Source organism: Malaclemys terrapin, chromosome 1 (assembly GCF_027887155.1).
Source record: "Malaclemys terrapin pileata isolate rMalTer1 chromosome 1, rMalTer1.hap1, whole genome shotgun sequence".
Classification (NCBI taxonomy): Eukaryota; Metazoa; Chordata; order Testudines; family Emydidae; genus Malaclemys; species Malaclemys terrapin.
The window spans coordinates 221,494,892-221,515,529 of NC_071505.1; the positions used below are offsets into that span (position 1 = coordinate 221,494,892).

Here is a 20,638-nt window from a genome sequence, read left to right on the forward strand (position 1 = left end):
AATTTGCTGGCATAGCTATGAACATAGGGGTGTGAAAAAAAATCATACCCTAACTGACATATCCAGGCCAGAAAACTGCTAGACGCAGTTCTACTGGCACAGGATTCCTTTTGCCAGAACAGCTTATTTTGTTCAGAGCGCTTGTATAAGCTATATCAGCAAAAGCACTCTTTTGCTTGTACAAGATACATCTACACAAGAAAGCTTCATTGTAGACAAGGCCTAATTCTGTGATATATGCCCATTACTGCATAGTCCAAATACCAAGCAGCAGTGGAAATTATGTAAGATACAGGTCAAGTAAAAAACGAAGGAAGAAATAACATGCTTGGAATTGATGTTTTCACATTTCCTTTCCACGTACAACTTGGCATTTGATGTACGAGATTTAGTTTATATCACTGGGCTTGCTTTAACAATTAGCATTTAGGACTGAATGGCAGTCCAATTAAAGTTAATAGCAAAATTCACATTGAATTCAAAGGAACCAGGCTTTGAACCTATAATCAGAGATGAAAGACTGAATATAGCCTGTGTGATTGGTAATGGGATACAGACCTTTCACTTCCAGATCAATTATTTCAATTTGGGCAAAATTTGTAGTGACCAAAGATGGCTTTCCTTGGCTCAATAGTGGAATATTTTAAATCAGTGGATAATTACAGTGGAAATCACACCCATCGCAAATGAGCAAGCCTCTTGGAAGAGTTTTCCTGCTCTTTATAAAAAAGAAAACTCATGTTCTTTTTATAACTCTCTCCCCACTCACCCCCATATTGTTTGCAATTGACATCCTTTTTGGCAGATTCAACAGAGAGGACTAAGTGTAACTGGGCAGGGACAACTAACTACCCCCTCTCCTCTAGACTACGTTTAAAGTACACCAATGTAAGGAAGAGTTCAGTGCTACTGCCTGTGCTGTGCCTGATCGTATAATTTGTTTCCAGGATTGTCAGAGTGGCAAACTTGCATGCTTCCATGAGCATGAAATTCTCTTAACAATTTAAAAAACCCACAGTACATCTGGAAAACATCTTGTAGCACACACACACACACACACACACACACACACACACACACACACACACAAATAAATAAAGACCGCCACTTACTGTACCTAAACATGCTGCAGCTCCCACCATAGCATAAAGCCCTGGGGTGACACAATCCGCTCCAGGTCTACACCAGTTCCTGAAGATGATCCAGTCATGATGATGGTAGGCCAGCTGCTCTACTCCAATTCCAACCATTCTACCAGCCATGGCTCCCACAGCCATGCTGGGAATAAAGAGGCCTGAAGGGATCTTAAATGAAATACAGACAAGTGATCATTTTGACCAAAAGGTCTCAGCTATGCATGTAAGACATATAGTTATAGAATACCAACATCCCTTATCGGAGCCAGTGCCAGACCCCACAACTCTCCGGAAATCTTAGCGGATCTTCTCCTTGGTCTGAGATGGTCCTCTGCAATGACTGGAATTATACAGATACTTAAAAAGTAATATATAATTTAAATACATGCTTATCTATTTGATCTAATCCTAGTTCCTGAATCCACACCAACTTTAATTTCTCAGTATTGGTATGAGCAATCTTCTTTTTTAAATTCAAAATTTGCACATTGCATAGTTTTAATTTCTCCTCTTCTGAAGGCGTAGCTTTTTTGTGTGTCATAAGTTTGAAAAGTATAGGCTTAACTGTAAATAGCATCTAGAAATGAACCTCTATCATATGGGATACTTTAAAACTTTATTACTGCCGTTCACCTTTATTTATTAAATATCAGTGTAATTTAGATTGGATTTTAAATTAAACGTCAAACAGCATACAAATTGAAATGAGGAATCTGATGCTCATAGATGAAATGAGGTAGCTCGTTTCTTCATCTGAATTTGCTATACACCTTCCAGGAAGCGTTATGAATCATTGCCTTGCTGTCTGATGTACAGTCAAGTCACAAGGCACTAAGCAATACTAGAGAAAAGAAGAAATGAGAGAACCAATCGCTCTAGCTTGGCTAAGTCACTTTTCTGTAAAATATCGAGCATGTCTTTCAGGTAGGAGAGAGATTTATTGGTGGGAAAGAAATTATTTGGTAGCCAATTATAAATTCTGTAGGGTTTTAAAAATATCTTTTTAATTCTGAAAATGAAGTTAGAGCTGGTGAAAAAGTGCCAAAACCTGGAGGCTGAAATCCTCTCTCTACCCAAAGGAAAGGTATGGCACTGGTAGCAGCAGTGCTAGTTTCCCCAGTGTTCTCATTCCTGTTCAGGTACGACCTTCGCTAGAGAGTGTTAAGCCTCTTTGCCTGTTCTCTCCTTGGGTTCTCTGCTGACACTGCCAATTGACGCTAAAGCAGTGCTTCTCAAAGCCGGTCGGCTGCTTGTTCAGGGAAAACCCCTGTCAGGCCGGGCCAATTTGTTTACCTGCTGCGTCCAGCACATCCCTCAGCCTGCGCCACTTCCCGCAGCCCCCATTGGCCTGGACCGCTGGGGCTTTCCCTAAACAAGCAGCGACCGGTCTTTGAGAAGCACTGCACTAAAGAACTGTACTGAGAACTTTTTGCTACTGAACAGCCATAATGATAACTTTGTGCCAGTATCAACCTCAGCCACATCTGAACTTGAGACTTCATCAGTGAAAGGCGTCACCATCCTATTTCAAATCCTCCTCCAGTTCCATCAAGTTATATTAAATCCACGGGAATCTAAGAACACTTAACTTGAACTCTGTTTGTTCCTACAACTCAGGAAATCTACTAAAATTGAGAGATAGTGTTAATAATATTTTAATCATTAAATGGTTTTTTATTATTAACAATATCCCCAGTGTAAGAAAACCCATGTTTCTTGACTTAGATTATCCTTTTATTATTCCCAAAGACAACTACAGAGTGAAACCTTATAAAACAAACTAACTGAGTTAAATCTAGTAAGAGTAGCACCATAAGGAGAACCCCAAGTTTGAGTATCACATGGAAAAAATACTAGGCCTTTTAGGTTATGGATCCTCAGTTCAAGCTTATTTTGCAAGATAGACTTTAATGGGTTTTAGCTTAGCATATGGCACTGATACCATATTAAAGTGGGTGGCTCAGCAGAACTTGATTCATTCTGCTATGGGCAGATCCTAAATTAGACACTGAGAAAATAGCAGTTGGTTAGGTTAGCAAAATAATCACACTGTTGGGTTTATTTCAATGGTTTCGCTTTTTTGGAATAAAACCATCAATATATTTATGTGAATGCGAGCTACTAGTTTATACAGACAAATGTATGTTTAGAAATGGGCCCCATCACCAACCGTATAGCTACAACTTGCCTCTGCCCACTTTGTGTAGTTTGGGCTTGGATAAAATGGAATCTGGACCACAAAGCCCCTGTTTGTTTGGAGTGGGGGGGTTTAAACCAAAATAACCCTTGATTGCTCTAGGTTCATGTTTAAACAGCACCTTTTTTCTTTTAGCCATTTGGTCTGATGTACAGAACTCTATTTCCCCTTTCTTTCTAAAAAGCAAAACTTGACAAACACAATGAGGGAAAAAAATAAAACAAACCAATAAAACCCACACTGATGGAATATTATAGCTGAGCTTTTAGTTACAATTTTGCACATTTGCATAATCTCGTGAGCTTTTAAATGTAATAAATAGTCAGTAAATTCAAACTTATGGCTCCCACAATCAGTGCAACTTGGCTACACTGCACTATATTGAGACAAAAATTCAACAACGTATACGGCAACATAAAATACTCCATATTTCCAAGGGAGCTGAATTTCAGTTGAAGTGGGAATCATGCTGAATTGACTTACTGGCAAAAGTGAATTCAAATGTTCAAGTACAATATCTTTTTTTTTAAACCAAGAAAAATCAAAGAAACCTAGAAGATATAACAAGGGTGCTCATTCCAGTACTGTCTTTTTTGTATCTAATGCAAGTTGATGAGAAGCAGGGGAAGCGAGTCATACAAAAATAGATAGCATGCTACAGCTAAATTGAGTTACTCTGTATATTACAATGAAATACAAACACTGAATGAAAGACATGAGATAGTTATGTGATAGCATCTTACAATTCACCCCTGACACCATGGGTGTCTGTGGAACTTTTGCTAATTTCTGAATCTTTAGATGAATCTGTTGTCATCAAAGCAGAATCCTAATTAAGCCTTAATTTTCTGAATTATAGCTGAGCTTTTAGTTAAAATTTTGCTTCAGAATTTGCATGTTCTCATACATATCCCTGGTATTATGCCAGATGTATGTAACCTGAACATGACACTCTAAGTTCTAATATTAACCAGGTCTTGTCATGCAAAAGTCTAGCTTCAACACGCAATATGGATTGCAGCAGTGAACTTTACACACCCTCCAACTTACCTTCATACCAAAAGTAAATATTGTGATGATAATTTTAAAAATCAGAGCCAGGGCCAGCTGCCACATTGCAGTGTAGACTCCGAAGCCAGCAGGTCTGTCAGGGATGTCATCTACAGGCCTGGTCATGTTTGGGTCATTAATATAGTCACAGAGTTGTGAGGATTCCAAAGCACCACAGTCATTGAAAAGCTCAGAGATCAGCTCACTGGTGCTCCTCCGGGTGTATGGATTAGGATAGGCGATGATGGCAGTGATAGCAGTTACCACAATGACCTCTAGGACCGGATACTTCCCAAGCCTGGTTGTTTTGCGCCTCCTGCACCATGCAATGTTGCAACGGATAAAGAGCGTCCCCCACAGACCTCCAAAGACCCCAAGCAGAATGAATGGGAAAAGTTCAGCCATATACCAGGGGGTGTGGTACTCCACATAAAAAAGAACCAGTCGGCTGTTTCCAAACGGATTGATGGACCTCAGAGTAAAGGCAGCCACAAGAGCAGCAAAAAATGACCTCCAGAGGGTTTTCAGGGGAAAATAATAACTAACCTAAAACAAACAGAGACAGTGAATGCTTAACTGAGTGGGAGGTAAGGTGTTTGATTTAATTACTCTCTTTTCTGTAGCACCACAAGCCCTACTGCATTCCGTCTGTGGTTAGTATGACTTTACATACATGGGTGTGTCTGCAACCAGAACGTGGTCACACATCTGTAAGGAAAGGCATTTTCAGACTTGAGGAGGAAATTGCGAACAATGGAAAATGAACGTGAGATGAATCATAAAGCAAGCTGTTGAACAGTTATGATCTCTAGACATGTGGTAGCAAGTTTCTGTAATCTTTTGTTAGCATGCTCAAGGCGTACACCTTTTCATATGGAGTCAAATGCTGAACACACAGCACAACCATGCCTTTGGTTATCTCCAGGAGACTATTACTCCTCTTCTGCCAACATTATGCTAATCTACAGGATTACTTCTTATTGGCAACAACTACAGATTACATATACTTATATATGGCATAACAATATTGGGAAAATAAAAAGGATTCTTAAGGAAGGAATCAAGGGAAAGTATTTTTACTGATGCAAACGAATTCTGCAAACATACACTATGAAAGTGAAACACAGCTGATTCACTGGTAGCTCTTACCTCTTCCAGGCTAAAAAGTACACCACCAATTGGAGCACCAAAAGCAACAGAGACTCCTGCAGCAGCTGCAGCTGAAAGCACCTGCAACAAAAAGATTTGCATACAAGGCATGAGCCCTTTGAGTTGTTGACTATATTTAAGGGGAAAGAAATGACAATCTGAGTCCAAGCTCACCTCTCTCCTCTTTCCTTCATTCTTGCTGTACTTTGAGAAGAGGCTGCTGAAGAAGTTACCACAGCAACAAGCCACATGCACTAAAGGACCTTCTTTGCCGAGGCTGAGGCCTGAAGACACGACCAGAACCAAGGTGACTGTTTTGATTAAGAGTGTCCACTTCCCCAGGTAGCCCCTAATAATGAAACCACTCAGGATGGTTTTTATCTGGAAGGCAGGAAGAATAGATTGAAGAACTAAATAAACTTCTGCAACTTCAATTTTGCAAAAACAATTTAACAGCTATAGTAGACAAAGCATTGCTTGAAAGAAGCCAATGATGCACAGAGCAAAAGATTAAGACAACTTTTCTACAGTGGTATTGTACTAGTGGTTAACATGAGTAGTAGGTAAACATGGCAACAATTTTACAAGCTAGTTATTGTGGGTGGACGCCTGCCTCTGTGAAGTCAACAGGATGCTGCCCATGTGGATTGGCTTTTAGGATCAGAGCTTAAGTCAGATGCAAATGAGTGTCACCAAAAAAAAAAAAATAATAATTATAGTGGGGGGCAGATCCCATAAACAGAAAATGTTTTGTTATTTCTAAAAATCCCATCACAAAAAATATTACAGTGCCATGAAACTGAATCTGGCAGAGATTTTGGTTTTAACAAGTTTCTCTTAATTTTTTTAAAATATGGATCAAATCTTGCCATATTTACAGACAAAGTCAACAGGCAAAAATCTGATTTGGAATTTACCTCTAAAACATGTCTAAATTGAAGGTAACTCTAACATATACACATTACTTGCCACCATTCTTAGCAGTGAGTTTTATTTTTCTACATCCTGTTCCAGCAATCCAGTCCAGTGGGACTAGGACATGGGGCTGGGTTGGCATCTGAAGCGGCACAGTTTCTGATGGGAGTTCCTTTACTGACTGCAGTGTAAAAGGAATTGACTGAGCGTGTTCAAGCAATAGCAGTTTTAGTGTGCCTTGTAGCCCTTTGAGAGGGAAGGAACTATGATTTACTATATGTTTGTACAGTGCCTACATTGCTAGAGTGCATGACCTGGTTAGCTTATAGGCATTAAAGCAATATACACGTAAAATAATAATAAAAAATCCTTTACAAGATTATAGCACGAGTTAAGACCATCAGGACTTTAAAAGTGAGAACCAACTAAGCTGTGTCAATTTAAGTACACACCATTCCAAGTTCCAGTTTACATGGATTGATTCTCCCCCCTTCCTTTTTTCCTTTGTATTCTTCCCCAAAGATATAAAGAAATAAATCAATCTCTAAGCAAGTTTTCTAAAAGTACACTCAAATCAATATTGAAATAAAGTTTTTGGCTTTGGTGTTTGTTGATTTTTAAACTTCTCAAAATTTTGCAAATGAAAAGTTTTTCATCAAAAAGTGGCTTTTTTTTAAACTTCTGACTTTTCTGACTTAATTATCAGAATTTTTATCCAAAATGTAATCAAAACCAGTAGACTTTTTCATTTATTAAAATTCAGGTTTTCTGTAAGTGAAAATGTTTGATAATATTTGTATTAACATTTTTTTAAAAGTTACAACAAAAATTGAAAAAAAATTAAAATAGCTTCATATTGACACCTGAGCAATGGAAACAATGTCAATATTTCAGGAGGGTTTTGCAATTATTTTTTCCAACCAGTTCCAGATATTTGATGAATCAGTTTTAGATTTCTTGGATTGCTCTCCTAGAGGTGAGGAAAGGAGCAAACAGCTCTGTACACTGAATTAAATCTAAAGAAGAAGGATAAGACTTTCAAAGACTGAAGCTTAAATTTAGACTCCGAAATCCGTATGGAGGTTCTTAAACAATAATACCCAGCTGTTATTTAGCACTTTTTTTTAAATAAGTGTCTGACATGTTTTATTAAAGTATTGAGTAACCTGTAGATCTCCTTGATTTCAAGGTCACTCATTTAAGAACCCAAATATGGATTTAGGGCCAAATTTTCACGTGACTGGTGACTTTGGTTGCCTGAATGTTGGGCACCCAGCTTGACACACCTGATTTTCAGAAAATCAGAGCCTTTAAAGGAACTCCAAATGGTGGGCTCCCAAAAATTGAGGAGCTCAAAATCACTAGTTACTTTGGAAAGCTTGGTCTTGAATCTTCCTCCCTTCCCTTTCCCTCCCTCCCTCCCATCCCCTGCTTAAATCTTGGCCTAAACTTTTATCTTCTCCCTTATAATTGGAACATGTAATTGTATCTGCTGGACTTCCAGGCAAATATTTATGTGTAACCCACTGATGAGTATGCACTATGGCCCCCCTCTGTGTCCAATCGACAGAGGATATGAATTGTTACAGCCCAGCTAGGGAGTCTTGGATCTTTAGCTCAAGTTGTAGCAGTTCATGCTTTTAGCTCTGGGAGTGTCCAGTTCAGTCCTTGGGTTGCTGGCCAAAACAACAGCCATTGCATATGCCTTTGAGTGGAGTCTAAGATGAAGAATTTAGATCGGTAACATGAACACAGCTTAGGCAAAAGGCATAATATAAAGACATGTCCAGTGGGGGAAAAAAAATTAAAATGCCTTGCTTCTGCTTGTTCATATACCAAAGGCATAGCTATATGATAGCACAGGTCTGGAACATGAAATGATTTTTCAGTTTTTAAATTTGCATCCATCTGGAAGAAACTCACCTCTGGAATCCCAGAACCACAGGCATAAGGAGCAAACACCCTGACCAGGGAGACTGCCAGGAAAGCAAAAGATAGAGCCCACATAATGTACAGAAAATAGTTTAGAATGTAAGCACTTGCACCCTGGAAAAATAACAGCAAAAACACTGTTAGACAAATGCAATGAAATAACCTTATGTTTCTATTAGGATTAGGAGTGGGGTGGAGCAGGTTCTGTTCAATTACTGCAACACTAGTAGTATGTTTGAAGCTGCTTTTGCCTCAGTAAATGTGAACATTTGCACTTTTTTGTATATAGATGCAGCATCTTAGTTTATTTAAATCAATCTATATGGTGTCTTTTGTAAGGTTCTCACGCACTGTACAAAATACCAAACTAAACACTTAAACAGTTGAAAAAAAAGGTAAGCACATATACACAGTCCAAATAACATCAAACAAATCTAGCACCAGGGCAAACCCAGTTACAGCCAGAAAAAAATACCTCAAAGGAGGGATTTGCAATGTACTTTAAAGTCAGCCAATGAGAGACAGCGGCTGGCCTCTCTGGGGACACTGTCTGAGATTTTCAAAGCCGGTGATTTAGCAACACTTCTCCATTAATTTTAATAGACGGGCCAAGACCAGAACCACCCTGGCTAATTGTAATGATCAGGCAGGGACATAGGATGCGAAGTGATCAATCCAGTTCTGAGGGTTTCGATTATGAAGAGGCTCCCCATACTAAGTCTAATACCTTAAATTATATTCTTTGGTGTAATAGCAGCCAGTGCACCTCACAGAACATGGGTATAACTGAATTCCTCACTCTTATCTGAAGGTATAAGGTAAATGACTCATTCTGCAGTGGTCGCAGCCTCCAAAGCAATTTGAAAGGACGCCCAATTATGAATGTATTACAGTTGTTTATCCTGTGACAAAAGCATAAGCAATCATGTGACAAAAGCATAAGCAATCATGCTGAGACCTGTACTCAAGATAAACAGATGGGCTTTCCCACCAGGATGGAAATGGTAATGGTAATAGCCACTCTAAATCACTGTTGTAACTGTGGAGTGAGCAGTCACTGGTTACCTCCAAGTTCCACACCCATCTCCAGTGACGCCATTCTCCCTGGAATGGACATACAAAAACTGCCCAAGTTTTCCTCAAGACACTTTTCCCTACCCATGAGCACGACCTTGACCTTTTCTGTGTTGAGTTTCAACTGGATGTGTTCATCCAAATAATAAAGCCATCTAGACCAGGGGTTCTCAAAGTGACCCCTTTCACATAGCAAGCTTCTGAGTGTAACCCCCTTATTGTACCAACAGGGGGGAGGGATAGCTCAGTGGTTTGAGCATTGGCCTGCTAAACTCAGGGTTGTGAGTTCAATCCTTAAGGGGGCCATTTAGGGATCTGGAGCAAAAATCTGTCTGGGGATTGGTCCTGCTTTGAGCAGGTGGTTGGACTAGATGACCTCCAGAGGTCCCTTCCAACCCTGATATTCTATGATTAAAAACGCTTTTATACCTATTTAATACCATTATAAATGCTGGAGGCAAAGTGGGGTTTGGGGTAGAGGCTGACAGCTCACAATCCCCCATGTAATAACCTTGTGACCCCTGAGGGGTCCCAAACCCCAGTTTGAGAATTTAGATTTAGACACTCCAATAGCCAAAAAAGAGCCCATAATGGACTGATCCAATAGGCGGCATGGAGCTGTGATTCATCAGTCTAAAGATGACAATATGATGCATACCTTTAAAGGTTCTCCCTCTGCTGCCTGATGGCCCAGAACAGAGACAAGGGAAGCCTCTGCGTGAAGACTAGTAGTGTCCATAACCTATATTTGAGGTTCTGGGAGTGCTTTTTCAGATGGGAAAGGATTAAGATGAGACAGTGCTGCGTGTGAGACAATCAAGGAAGTCTGTGTTAACTACTCCTATTCTGTTCCAGTTCCCAATGCTGCAAAACCTATGTTCCAATCTCATGAATGACAAAGCAGACAAGGCCATGATGGTCCCTGTTTGCCAAACATGCCATAACAATAACTAACTCTAGCATAATCCTAGAGATTTCTATCCAAATACAATATCAATGATTGGCCTTGCTGATAACAGCAGAAGAGCAGAGTGTTATCAACTGCCATGACCCAAGACTTAAGTCATAAATTCCACACTTATCACGGACACCCATCCATAGTCATAGTGGATTTTTATAGTTCCAACTGAAGAATGTTTATTTAATTGCCCCATGAATGTCTTCTCCCTAGTGCTTTCAATTAGAGACTCAATGGTAATATTCACTATTCCCTTAGAGCAGTGGTTCTCAACCAGGGGTCCAGGGCTCCCTGGGGGGCCGCAAGCAGGTTTCAAGGGTCGGCCAAGTAGGGCCGGCATTAGACTTGCTTGGGCCCAGGACAGAAAGCTGAAGCCCCACTGTATGGAGTTGAAGCCCAGAGGCCCGAGCCCCTCCACCGGGAGCTGAAGCTGAAGCCTGAGCAACTTAGCTTCATCGGGCCCCGGGGCAGTTGCCCGGCTTGCTACCCCCTAATGCTGGTCCTTGCTTTTATATGCAGAAAAACAGTTGTTGTGGCACAAGGGGGCTGTGGAGTTTTTAATAGGGCATTGGGAGGCCTCAGAAAGAAAAAGGTTGAGAACCCATGCCTTAGAGGACAGTCTGGGTTTGCAGTCCCAGGGCCAGATTCTCATCTCAACTACACCAGCTCATCTGGTGAGAATTTGGCTGTAAAACATTGGGCTAAAGCAGCTATTTTGCTTCTTAATTAAATTAAGCTGTACCATATTTGTTTCTTTTGTCAGACTTCTTTTTCAAATCTGAGATGTAAAGACTGCAGATCTGTTTTATGTATTTGCTACAGACACACATACATATACTGCGTCAGCCTACTAGGATCCCACTTATTTTGCACGACTACCTCACTAGGGATAACATTCATCCTCACATTCTCCAAATATTTGACATATGAACATAAGAGCAGCCATACTGGGTCAGGCCAAAGGTCCATCTAGCCCAGTATCCTGTCTTCTGACAGCGGCCAATGCCAGGTGCCTCAGAGTGAATGAACAGAACAGGTAATCATCAAGTGATCCATTCCCTGTCGTCCATTCCCAGCTTCTGGTAAACAGAGACTAGGGACACCATCCCTGCCCATCCTGGCTAATAGCCATTGATGGACCTATCCTCCATGAACTAGACATGTGGTCACAGGCAAGATTCAGTTCTTTTTTGAACACTTATAGTCATAAACTTTTGGAACTTTAAACAGCAGTTTCTAAAGATTAATAAGTTCTTTCAGAAGGGAAGTAGTAGTGACCCAGCCACACTTTTAGCTGCCATCACCAAGACCTGATTCAGGAAGGCACTTACTCGCATGCTTAAATTTAAGCCTATGAGTCGACAGTTGGAGTCAACATTCTAGGCCAAAACAGATGGCTCCAGTGTATTACCCGAGGCAAGTTTAGTCTCCACAAAGAGGATGATGCGTATCCTACTTTTACAGTCTTCTCTGCTGGCTGTTTAAAGGAGTGGCACTGGCAGTGGAATAGGACAGTGGTCCTCAACCAGGGGTATGTGTATCCCTGAGGGTATGCAGAGGTCTTCCGGGGGTACATCAACTCATCTAGATATTTGCCTAGTTTTACAAAAGGCTACAGAAAAAGCATTAGCAAAGTCAGTACAAACTAAAATTTCATACAATGACTCGTTTATACTGCTCTATTTACTGTACACTGAAATGTATGTAAAATATTTATATTCCAATTGATTTATAATAATATGGTAAAAATAAGGAAGTAAGCAATTTTTCAGTAATAGGGTGGCTGTGACACTTTTGTATTTTTATGTCTGATTTTGTAAGCAAGTAGTTTTTAAGTGAGGTGAAACTTGGGGGTACGCAAGACAAATCAGACTCCTGGAAGGGGTACAATAGTCTGGAAAGGTTGAAAGCCACTGGAATAACAGAAGGAAAGAGCACAGGGTTGAATGGATGGCCCACACAGGTAACCTGTATAATAAGGAGTCGGGAAGAAAATATGGTCTGGTGCATAGTCTGATTTATTTTCATGTTTTCTCTAAATTAAATCTGCTTTTTGGAGGGAGGTTTCATAGAAAGACTATAATTAAAACAATATTGACAGATCCTATAGGATGTGTCAGAATTCATAGTGGCAACATATTTAAGGGGCTGAAAGCAGCCATAATGCCCAAAACCACAGGGAAGAAATGGTTTGCAAAAAAAAAAATCTATCTACATCTAGGGCTCCAAAATGTCATATTCAGTTAGACATGATAAGCAGAGCCACAGCTGTGCATAAAATAGAAGAGTCTGAACAGATTACATCTGGGAAAAACCCTCCAAGAACTTTTTATGTAAAATGTTCTGTTAATTGTACCCTCTGTACACTCAAGGCAACCAGTTCTTTTCACTGTGCTTGTGTCTGTTGTTTGGATGTCTTCTGCAAGGTGTAGTAACTTATGCATGAGAACAAAAATCTCTCTCTGTACTGACTGTAATTAAATCAATCTTGATTGTTTTTAGAAGTTCTACAAGGCTTTGAGAAGCCTGCAGAGTTTGTACAGAGGTAGTACTGACTTTCTGTTGTATGTGGGCCCCTGATCCCTGATTGGGGCCTCTAGATGCTACCATAATATAACAACAATATTAATACAGTTAGATCTACTGACTATAGCAGCCAGGGAGACGCGGGAAGACTGAAGATCTTAGAAGCTCCGTTGGTCTTGGGCCTGGTCTACACTAGGCGTTTATGTCGAAGTTAGCGCCGTTACATCGAATTAACCCTGCACCCGTCCACACTGCGATGCTATTTAGTTCGACATAGAGGTCTCTTTAATTCGACTTCTGTACTCCTCCCCGACGAGGGGAGTAGCGCTAAATTCGACATGGCCATGTCGAATTAGGCTAGGTGTGGATGGAAATCGACGCTAATAGCTCCGGGAGCTATCCCACAGTGCACCACTTTGTTGACGCTCTGGACAGCAGTACGAGCTCGGATGCTCTGACCAGCCACATAGGAAAAGTCCCGGGAAAATTTGAATTTGAATTCCTTTTCCTGTCTGGTCAGTTTGAATCTCATTTCCTGTCTGGACATCGTGGCGATCACAGCAGCACTGGCAACGATGCAGAGCTCTCCAGCAGTGATGGCCGTGCAGTCTGTGAATAGAAAGAGGGCCCCAGCATGGACTGATCGGGAAGTCTTGGATCTCATCGCTGTGTGGGGCGATGAGTCCGTGCTTTCTGAGCTGTGCTCCAAGAAACGGAATGCAAAGATCTATGAGAAGATCTCTAAAGACATGTCAGAGAGAGGATACAGCCGGGATGCAACGCAGTGCCGCGTGAAAATCAAGGAGCTGAGACAAGGCTACCAGAAGACCAAAGAGGCAAATGGACGCTCCGGATCCCATCCCCAGACATCCCATTTCTACGAGGCACTGCATTCCATCCTCGGTGCGGCCGCCACCACTACCCCACCAGTGACCGTGGACTCTGAGGATGGGATAGTGTCCACGGCCGGTTCCTCAGACATGTTAGGGGACGGGGAAGATGAGGAAGGAGATGAGGAGGGCGAGGCAGTCGGCAGCGCTCACAACGCTGATTTCCCCGACAGCCAGGATCTCTTCATCACCCTTACAGAGATCCCCTACCAAGCGTCCCCAGCCGTTACCCCGGACACAGAATCTGGGGAAGGATCAGCCAGTAAGTGTTGTAAACATCTAAACATTTATTTTTAACAGAACAGGAATATTAACAATTAAAAGAATGGGTTGTTCATGATTACTTTGCCCTAGGCGCTTAACGGTTCAGTCATGGGCAGTGCAAGTTTTGAAAAAAAATCTAGCAATGTCCGGTTTTCCGTGATTGTCCTGCCCAAGCCGCTCTACTGTTTAGTCCCTGCTACTGCAGCTACAGTAAAATGCGGTCTATATGTGCGGGGATAGAGCAGTAATCCTCCTGGGACATCTCGATGAAGCTCTCCTGGAGGTAATTGGAAAGCCGTTGCATGAGGTTCCTGGGGAGAGCGGCCTTATTGGGTCCTCCGAAGTACGACACATTGCCGCGCCACGAGACTATCAAGTACTCGGGAATCATTGCTCTGCACAGCAGGGCGGCATACGGCCCTGGTCTTTGGAGGCTTTCCCGGAGCATTCTCTCTCTCTCGCTCTCAGAGATCCTCATCAGGGTGATGTCGCTCATGGTAACCTGCTTTGAATTAAGTAGGGGAATGTTAGTGTTGGGACTGCTTGCCCGTTCCTTTACAGAACTGTAACCGCTGGTTTGCAGCCACGCGGTGGAGGCGGGAGAGGGGTAGCCGAAAGGGATCGTTCCCGGGGACAGCCGCGAGGGGGTGGGACAGGGGCAGAGTTCCCCGCTTGCCGGATTGCTGGCAACAGGGACTGACATTGCTTTAAATGTGAAATGAGGCCAGTGGTAATATAAAAGTTTTACACTGCCACAAGTCTACGGCTTACCATGTCTGCCTGCAACAGAAATTCCGTTGTGCTGCCCCGCTTCCCAAATGTGCTGTGCAAGACCCCAGGCACTGAATGCGAAGGCCGAGAATTCGACCTTGTGCTGAGTGCGCATGTGATAGGTGCTGTGCATGGTCTTGTTCGCAGAGAAAGACTATGTTCTTTGTTCACAACTACATTTATCTTTCTGAGGAATTCACTCCCTTTTTCCCATTTCCACAGCCCCATCTGCGACTGTCTCACAACCTAGCCTGGCATCACACTCCCAGAGGCTAGCGCAGATTAGGCGTAGGAAGAAGAGGACACGGGAGGACATGTTCTCAGAGCTTATGGCCTGTTCCCGAGCCCAGGCAGCACAGCAGACCCAGTGGCGGGAGAACTTGACCCAAATTCACCAAGCCAACATGGATCGGGAGGAGAGGTGGCGGCAGGAAGACCAGCAGGCGACTCAAACGCTGCTTGGACTACTGAGGGAGCAAACAGACACTCTCCGGCGCCTTGTGGATGTTCTGCAGGAACGGAGGCAGGAGGACAGAGCCCCGCTGCAGTCTCTCTCTAACCGCCCTCCCCCGCCACCAAGTCCCATACCCACCTCACCCAAAGTGCAAAGAAGGAGAGGCGGCAGAGTCCGTGCTAACTCTCACTCCACCCCTGCAGAGAGCTCTAGTAGCAGAAGGCTCTCATTCCCCAAAATTTGACAAGTTCTTTCCTTCCCGCCTGACACAAGCCCCCGTCCAAGTTTCACCTCCCAGTTCCATGTGTAGTTGATAATAAAAAATACTTTTCTGTTAACTACTGTTTCAATCATGTTCTTTTGGAGGAGAAGGGGAAAGGGGGTTGGTAATTGGACAGGACAGTCACCTTTGGCAGGGTACATAGGCGGGGGCAGGTACAGCAGCAGGGCACATACACAGTGCAGTGATGCAGTGACTAGTTACCCTGGTTAGTCTGGGAGGTGGTTTTCATGTTATGTGGTGGGGGGTGGGTTGCTCTGTGACTTTGTGGCGGGGGAGGGCAGTTACAGATCTTAAGCTGCGGTCCTTATGCAGGATCACAGAGCCATGCAGCAGGGGATCCGTAACCGTCCTCCCCCTGCCACAAAGTCACATAGCCCCCCCATACACACAGTCCCGATCAGGAGGGGTGACAGGCTCCGTTGAAACAACCATCCCACCGCAGCGGAGCCCGTCAATCCTTGAGTTTAGAAGCTTCATTCGCGTCACTACACTACACCCGCTCCGCACCACAGTCTGCGTCCCAGTTTTAAAAAATTCCTGCGAAAACTGTATTAAAGAAAACGGTGTGCATTAACAAAGTAGAACTATTTTTATTTCGAAACGTGTGTTGGAAGAGGGGTGAAGGGGGTATGTAACTGGATAGGATAGTCAACATTAACTGGGTAAAGAAACGGGGGCAGGTTCAGCTTCTCTGTACACAAACTTTAAAGTCACAGGTTACCCTGCTCACTCAGGAACTTTGCTTTCAAAGCCTCCCGGATGCACAGCGCGTCCCGCTGGTCTCTTCTAATCGCCCGGCTGTCTGGCTGTGCGTAATCAGCAGCCAGGCTATTTTCCTCAACCTCCCACCCCGCCATAAAGGTCTCCCCCTTGCTCTCACAGAGATTGTGGAGCACACAGCAAGCTGCTATAACAATGGGGATATTGGTTTCGCTGAGATCACAGCGAGTCAGTAAGCTTCTCCATCTCCCCTTGAGACGGCCAAAAGCACACTCCACCACCATTCTGCACTTGCTCAGCCGGTAGTTGAAGAGTTCTTTTTCAGTGTCCAGGGCGCCAGTATAGGGCTTCATGAGCCAGGGCATTAGCGGGTATGCTGGGTCCCCGAGGATGACTATAGGCATCTCCACATCCCCAACAGTTATTTTGTGGTCCGGGAAGTAAATACCTTGCTGCAGCCGTCTAAACAGACCAGAGTTCCTGAAAACACGAGCGTCATGAACCTTGCCCGGCCATCCCACGTAGATGTTGGTAAAACGTCCCCTGTGGTCCACCAGTGCTTGCAGCACCATGGAAAAGTAGCCCTTTCGGTTAATGTACTGGGTGGCCTGGTGGTCCGGTGCCAGGATAGGGATGTGAGTTCCATCTATGGCCCCACCGCAGTTTGGGAATCCCATCGCTGCGAAGCCATCTATGATAGCCTCCACGTTTCCCAGGGTCACTACCTTTGGCAGCAGTACATTAACGATTGCCTTCGCTACTTGCATCACAACAACCCCCATGGTAGATTTGCCCACCCCAAACTGGTTTGACACTGACCGGTAGCTGTCTGGCGTTGCAAGCTTCCAGAGGGCTATGGCCACTCGCTTCTGGACAGTCAGTGCAGCTCGCAACCGGGTGTCATTGCGCTTCAGGGCAGGGGACAGCAACTCACAAAGTTCCAGGAAAGTTCCCTTCCGCATGCGAAAGTTTCGCAGCCATTGGGATTCATCCCAGACCTGCAGCACTATGCGGTCCCACCACTCAGTGCTTGTTTCCCGTGCCCAGAATCGCCGTTCCACGGCATCAACATGACCCATTGCCACCGTGATGTCCTCGGCGCTGGGTCCCGTGCTTTCTGAGAGGTCTGTGCTACTCTCAGACTTCAGGCCATCACCGCGGTGCCATAGCCTCCTCGCCTGACTTTTCTGCATCTGCCTCAGGGAAACCTGTATGATAAGCTGCGAGGCGTTGAGAGCGGCCACAACTGCAGCGATGGTCGCAGCGTGCTCCATGCTCGCAGTGCTGTGGCGTCCGCGCTGTCAATGACTGGAAAAGTGCGCGAACTGATTTCCCGCCGGCGCTTTCAGGGAGGGAGGGCAGGAGTGATGGACGGATGATGACAGTTACCCAAAAGCACCCTGGACACATTTTGTTACCCAGAAGGCTTTTGCAGCTACACCCAGAATTCCAATGGGCAGAGGGGACTGCGGGAACTGTGGGATAGCTGACCACAGTGCACCGCTTCGAATGTCGACGCCGTTAGTGTGGACTCACAAAGTCGAATTACTGTCCTTAGTGTGGACACACACGTTCGACTTTGCAATATCGATTCCAAAAATTCGATGCAAGTAAAATCGAACTACTCTCGTAGTGTAGACAAGGCCTTGGGGAGTTGCCAGAATCAGGTCAAACTAATATGGTGTCAACTATCAGAGGGGTAGCCGTGTTAGTCTCTATCCACAAAAACAACGAGGAGTCTGGTAGCACCTTAAAGACTAATTGATTTATTTGGGCATAAGCTTTCATGGGTAAAAAACTCACTTCTTCAGATGCATCTGTTAGTCTTTAACGTGCCACTGGACTCCTCGCTGTTTTTGTCAAACTAATAGTTATTTTCACTGTAAAAATACCCTTGAGGATCAGAAACCTAGCTTGAATATGGTGAAAATATTAACTACATGTGAACTAAAATACCCATCCAGCTATTATGCTTAATGCAATGCATAACATACAGTAGACTTGATGGTTGAGTTTCTGGTGCATATGGGTAAAACGAATATCCTTGAGGGTGTTTTCTATTTATGTCCTCCAAGAAATCAAGTGGCCTGCCGTGGATTTCCTCAAGACAGGGCCTATATCAATTATATGTTCCCCCTGGTTCTTCCTTCCCACCTCTTCTCCATCCAGGGAATTTCTAATAAACTACAACTTCACTCCAGTTCAACAATTTAGCCTGGGACAATGTTTATTTAATGTTACTAAGAAACAACTACCAGTCTATAAATACTGACTAAGACAGTTGAAATGCCATGCAAAGTGCCTCACCCACTGTACAGGAGCAATTCCTGCTTGGTATCTAACAGCGCAGCATATACACACAAGTTCCAGTGAAGTCAGTGAAACAACACCTCTGGAAAATTAGACCAGGCATGTCCACAGACAGTGCAGTCCAGCTAAAACTAAAACAACAGCTTTGGGGTTACTGTTAAGAATGACCAAGTTGTTGTTGTACAGTGATGACAGGGTTCTTAGAGACTATATGGAGTTCCAGGTTAAAATTTCACTGCCAAATTAAAGTGAAGGTTGTGGTGTTCTCCCTGGTGGAGTCAAACCTTATGTTTATTCTGCTAAATCCCTTAAGCCAAAAATGACTTATCCCATGAGCCCATAAGAGTACATCCAAAACACTTTTTTCCTGAATGGATGAGATTGTAGCAAGCATCAGCTATTTTTTTAAAAAATTGCTGGTGGAGGATACTCACATAACTCTGTTCTCCAGAGACAGAGAGCACGAGATATTGGAGAACATTTTTCGAGCCAAAACTAATCAGGTCAAATTCGTGAATAGTTTCAGGTTGGCCACAACTGCATTTTTTAGCAAATAAATGGCTTGTCTGAAAATTTTCACCCAGATCTAAATGAGGTAATTCTTTTATTCTAGTAAGGATACATTCTCACAGACTTCGTCTCTGCAGCACACACACCCATGAGACCTGGGGCTTATAACAGGCTAAGCAGAAAATGTTTGTGGGAACCCCAGGTAACAATATTGGCAGTACATAACTCTCTATATTGGGGGTTGGGAGGCAGGCTGCTTAAAGAGAATATAACAGAGTAGAGGGGCGGGGGGGGGGGGGGGAAGAATATTCTGGGAATGGTTAGTATTTCCCAGTCTCCAGCCTAACCAGATCTTGCATACCTCAGACTGGTTTACCAGAAGCTCGGACCATTTCTGCCACTTGGGACATTTGTCCCTGTCATCAAATGTGGTTTCATTAGATGTCCAGCAGCACTGCTCATGGCTGTACCAGAATGCAGATAAGCAGACACCCTCTTTCAGATCTGTCATCCAGTCTACAGCTAAATCTATAACTCCAGCTAACGTGCCTGAAAAAAAGATCATGAAATAAAAAATAAAGTTAAGTGGAACACACATTAATCTAATTATATTGAAACAAAACATATTCATGGATCTGAAGGACCAGTTACAATATGAGCATAAAAATGTGCCAGATAATTAGACTGAACAGCTGAGAGTTAGTAGGGAGGAACTGAGCTTCTCCAAATATATCCTCTCTTCTTCTACATTTTACTGTGCAATGCTTCTTTTTAACACCATAATTCTTATCTTGGCTCTGCCCCTGATAAAATAGGACATCACATTCCAAATACAGACACAGGTCCCAATCCTGCATGCTGATCCATGCCAGCATGTCATTTGACTGCTGGAGTACCAGTGAAGTTAATGGGACTTCATGCAGAGAAATCAACGTATACATATCAGACTGCAGGATGGGGGAAATTGTTCCACATAGTAGATGAGAGGAGGTGTGTGTGCATGCACACACACACCTATTTCTGTTGGTCCCAGTACACAGATCTTCAAAATGAGCAATTTAAGTAATAAAAATAATGTTAAGGCCCAATCCTGATTTACTGAATTTTATGATAGTGTAGTCATTAAGATCAACGGGACTATGATTTAGTCTTTGATATAGATACCTAATAGTAATTCAAGCCCAAGAATAAAAATGTCCTTAAAATGCTTTCTTTATGAACTTCATCCTTCATTGCCAGAGTCAGCTTTTTCAAAAATTATACAGAGCAACAGTGACATCCAGTGGCCAAACAATGCTTGAGTATATGCCTTATGCTGTGGATTCCCAGAGAAGATCTTGACTTTCCTGTATAAGTCCTAATCAAACATAGTAATCTACCATAGCTCTAGTATTGTGAAAACAGAGAAGTCACCTTAGCACCAATGCATTTTGCATCGTGCATAAGACTGTGAGAGCCTGTCTTCCACCACAGTAAAACCTCAAAGTTATGAACACCAG

General features: G+C 43.1%; 1 protein-coding gene across 1 annotated transcript in view; it reads right to left on the reverse strand.

Moving 5' to 3' along the window:
• CLCN4 (chloride voltage-gated channel 4) overlaps positions 1-20,638 on the reverse strand; it is a 67,138-nt gene that overhangs the window by 15,604 nt on the left and 30,896 nt on the right. The window contains exons 4-9 of the mRNA XM_054007959.1: positions 19,501-19,688; positions 8,371-8,493; positions 5,707-5,913; positions 5,533-5,613; positions 4,384-4,929; positions 1,118-1,304 (exon numbers count right to left, since the gene is read on the reverse strand). Of these exons, the coding sequence (XP_053863934.1) occupies positions 1,118-1,304; positions 4,384-4,929; positions 5,533-5,613; positions 5,707-5,913; positions 8,371-8,493; positions 19,501-19,688 (1,332 nt within the window). The remainder of the gene's footprint in view (positions 1-1,117; positions 1,305-4,383; positions 4,930-5,532; positions 5,614-5,706; positions 5,914-8,370; positions 8,494-19,500; positions 19,689-20,638) is intronic.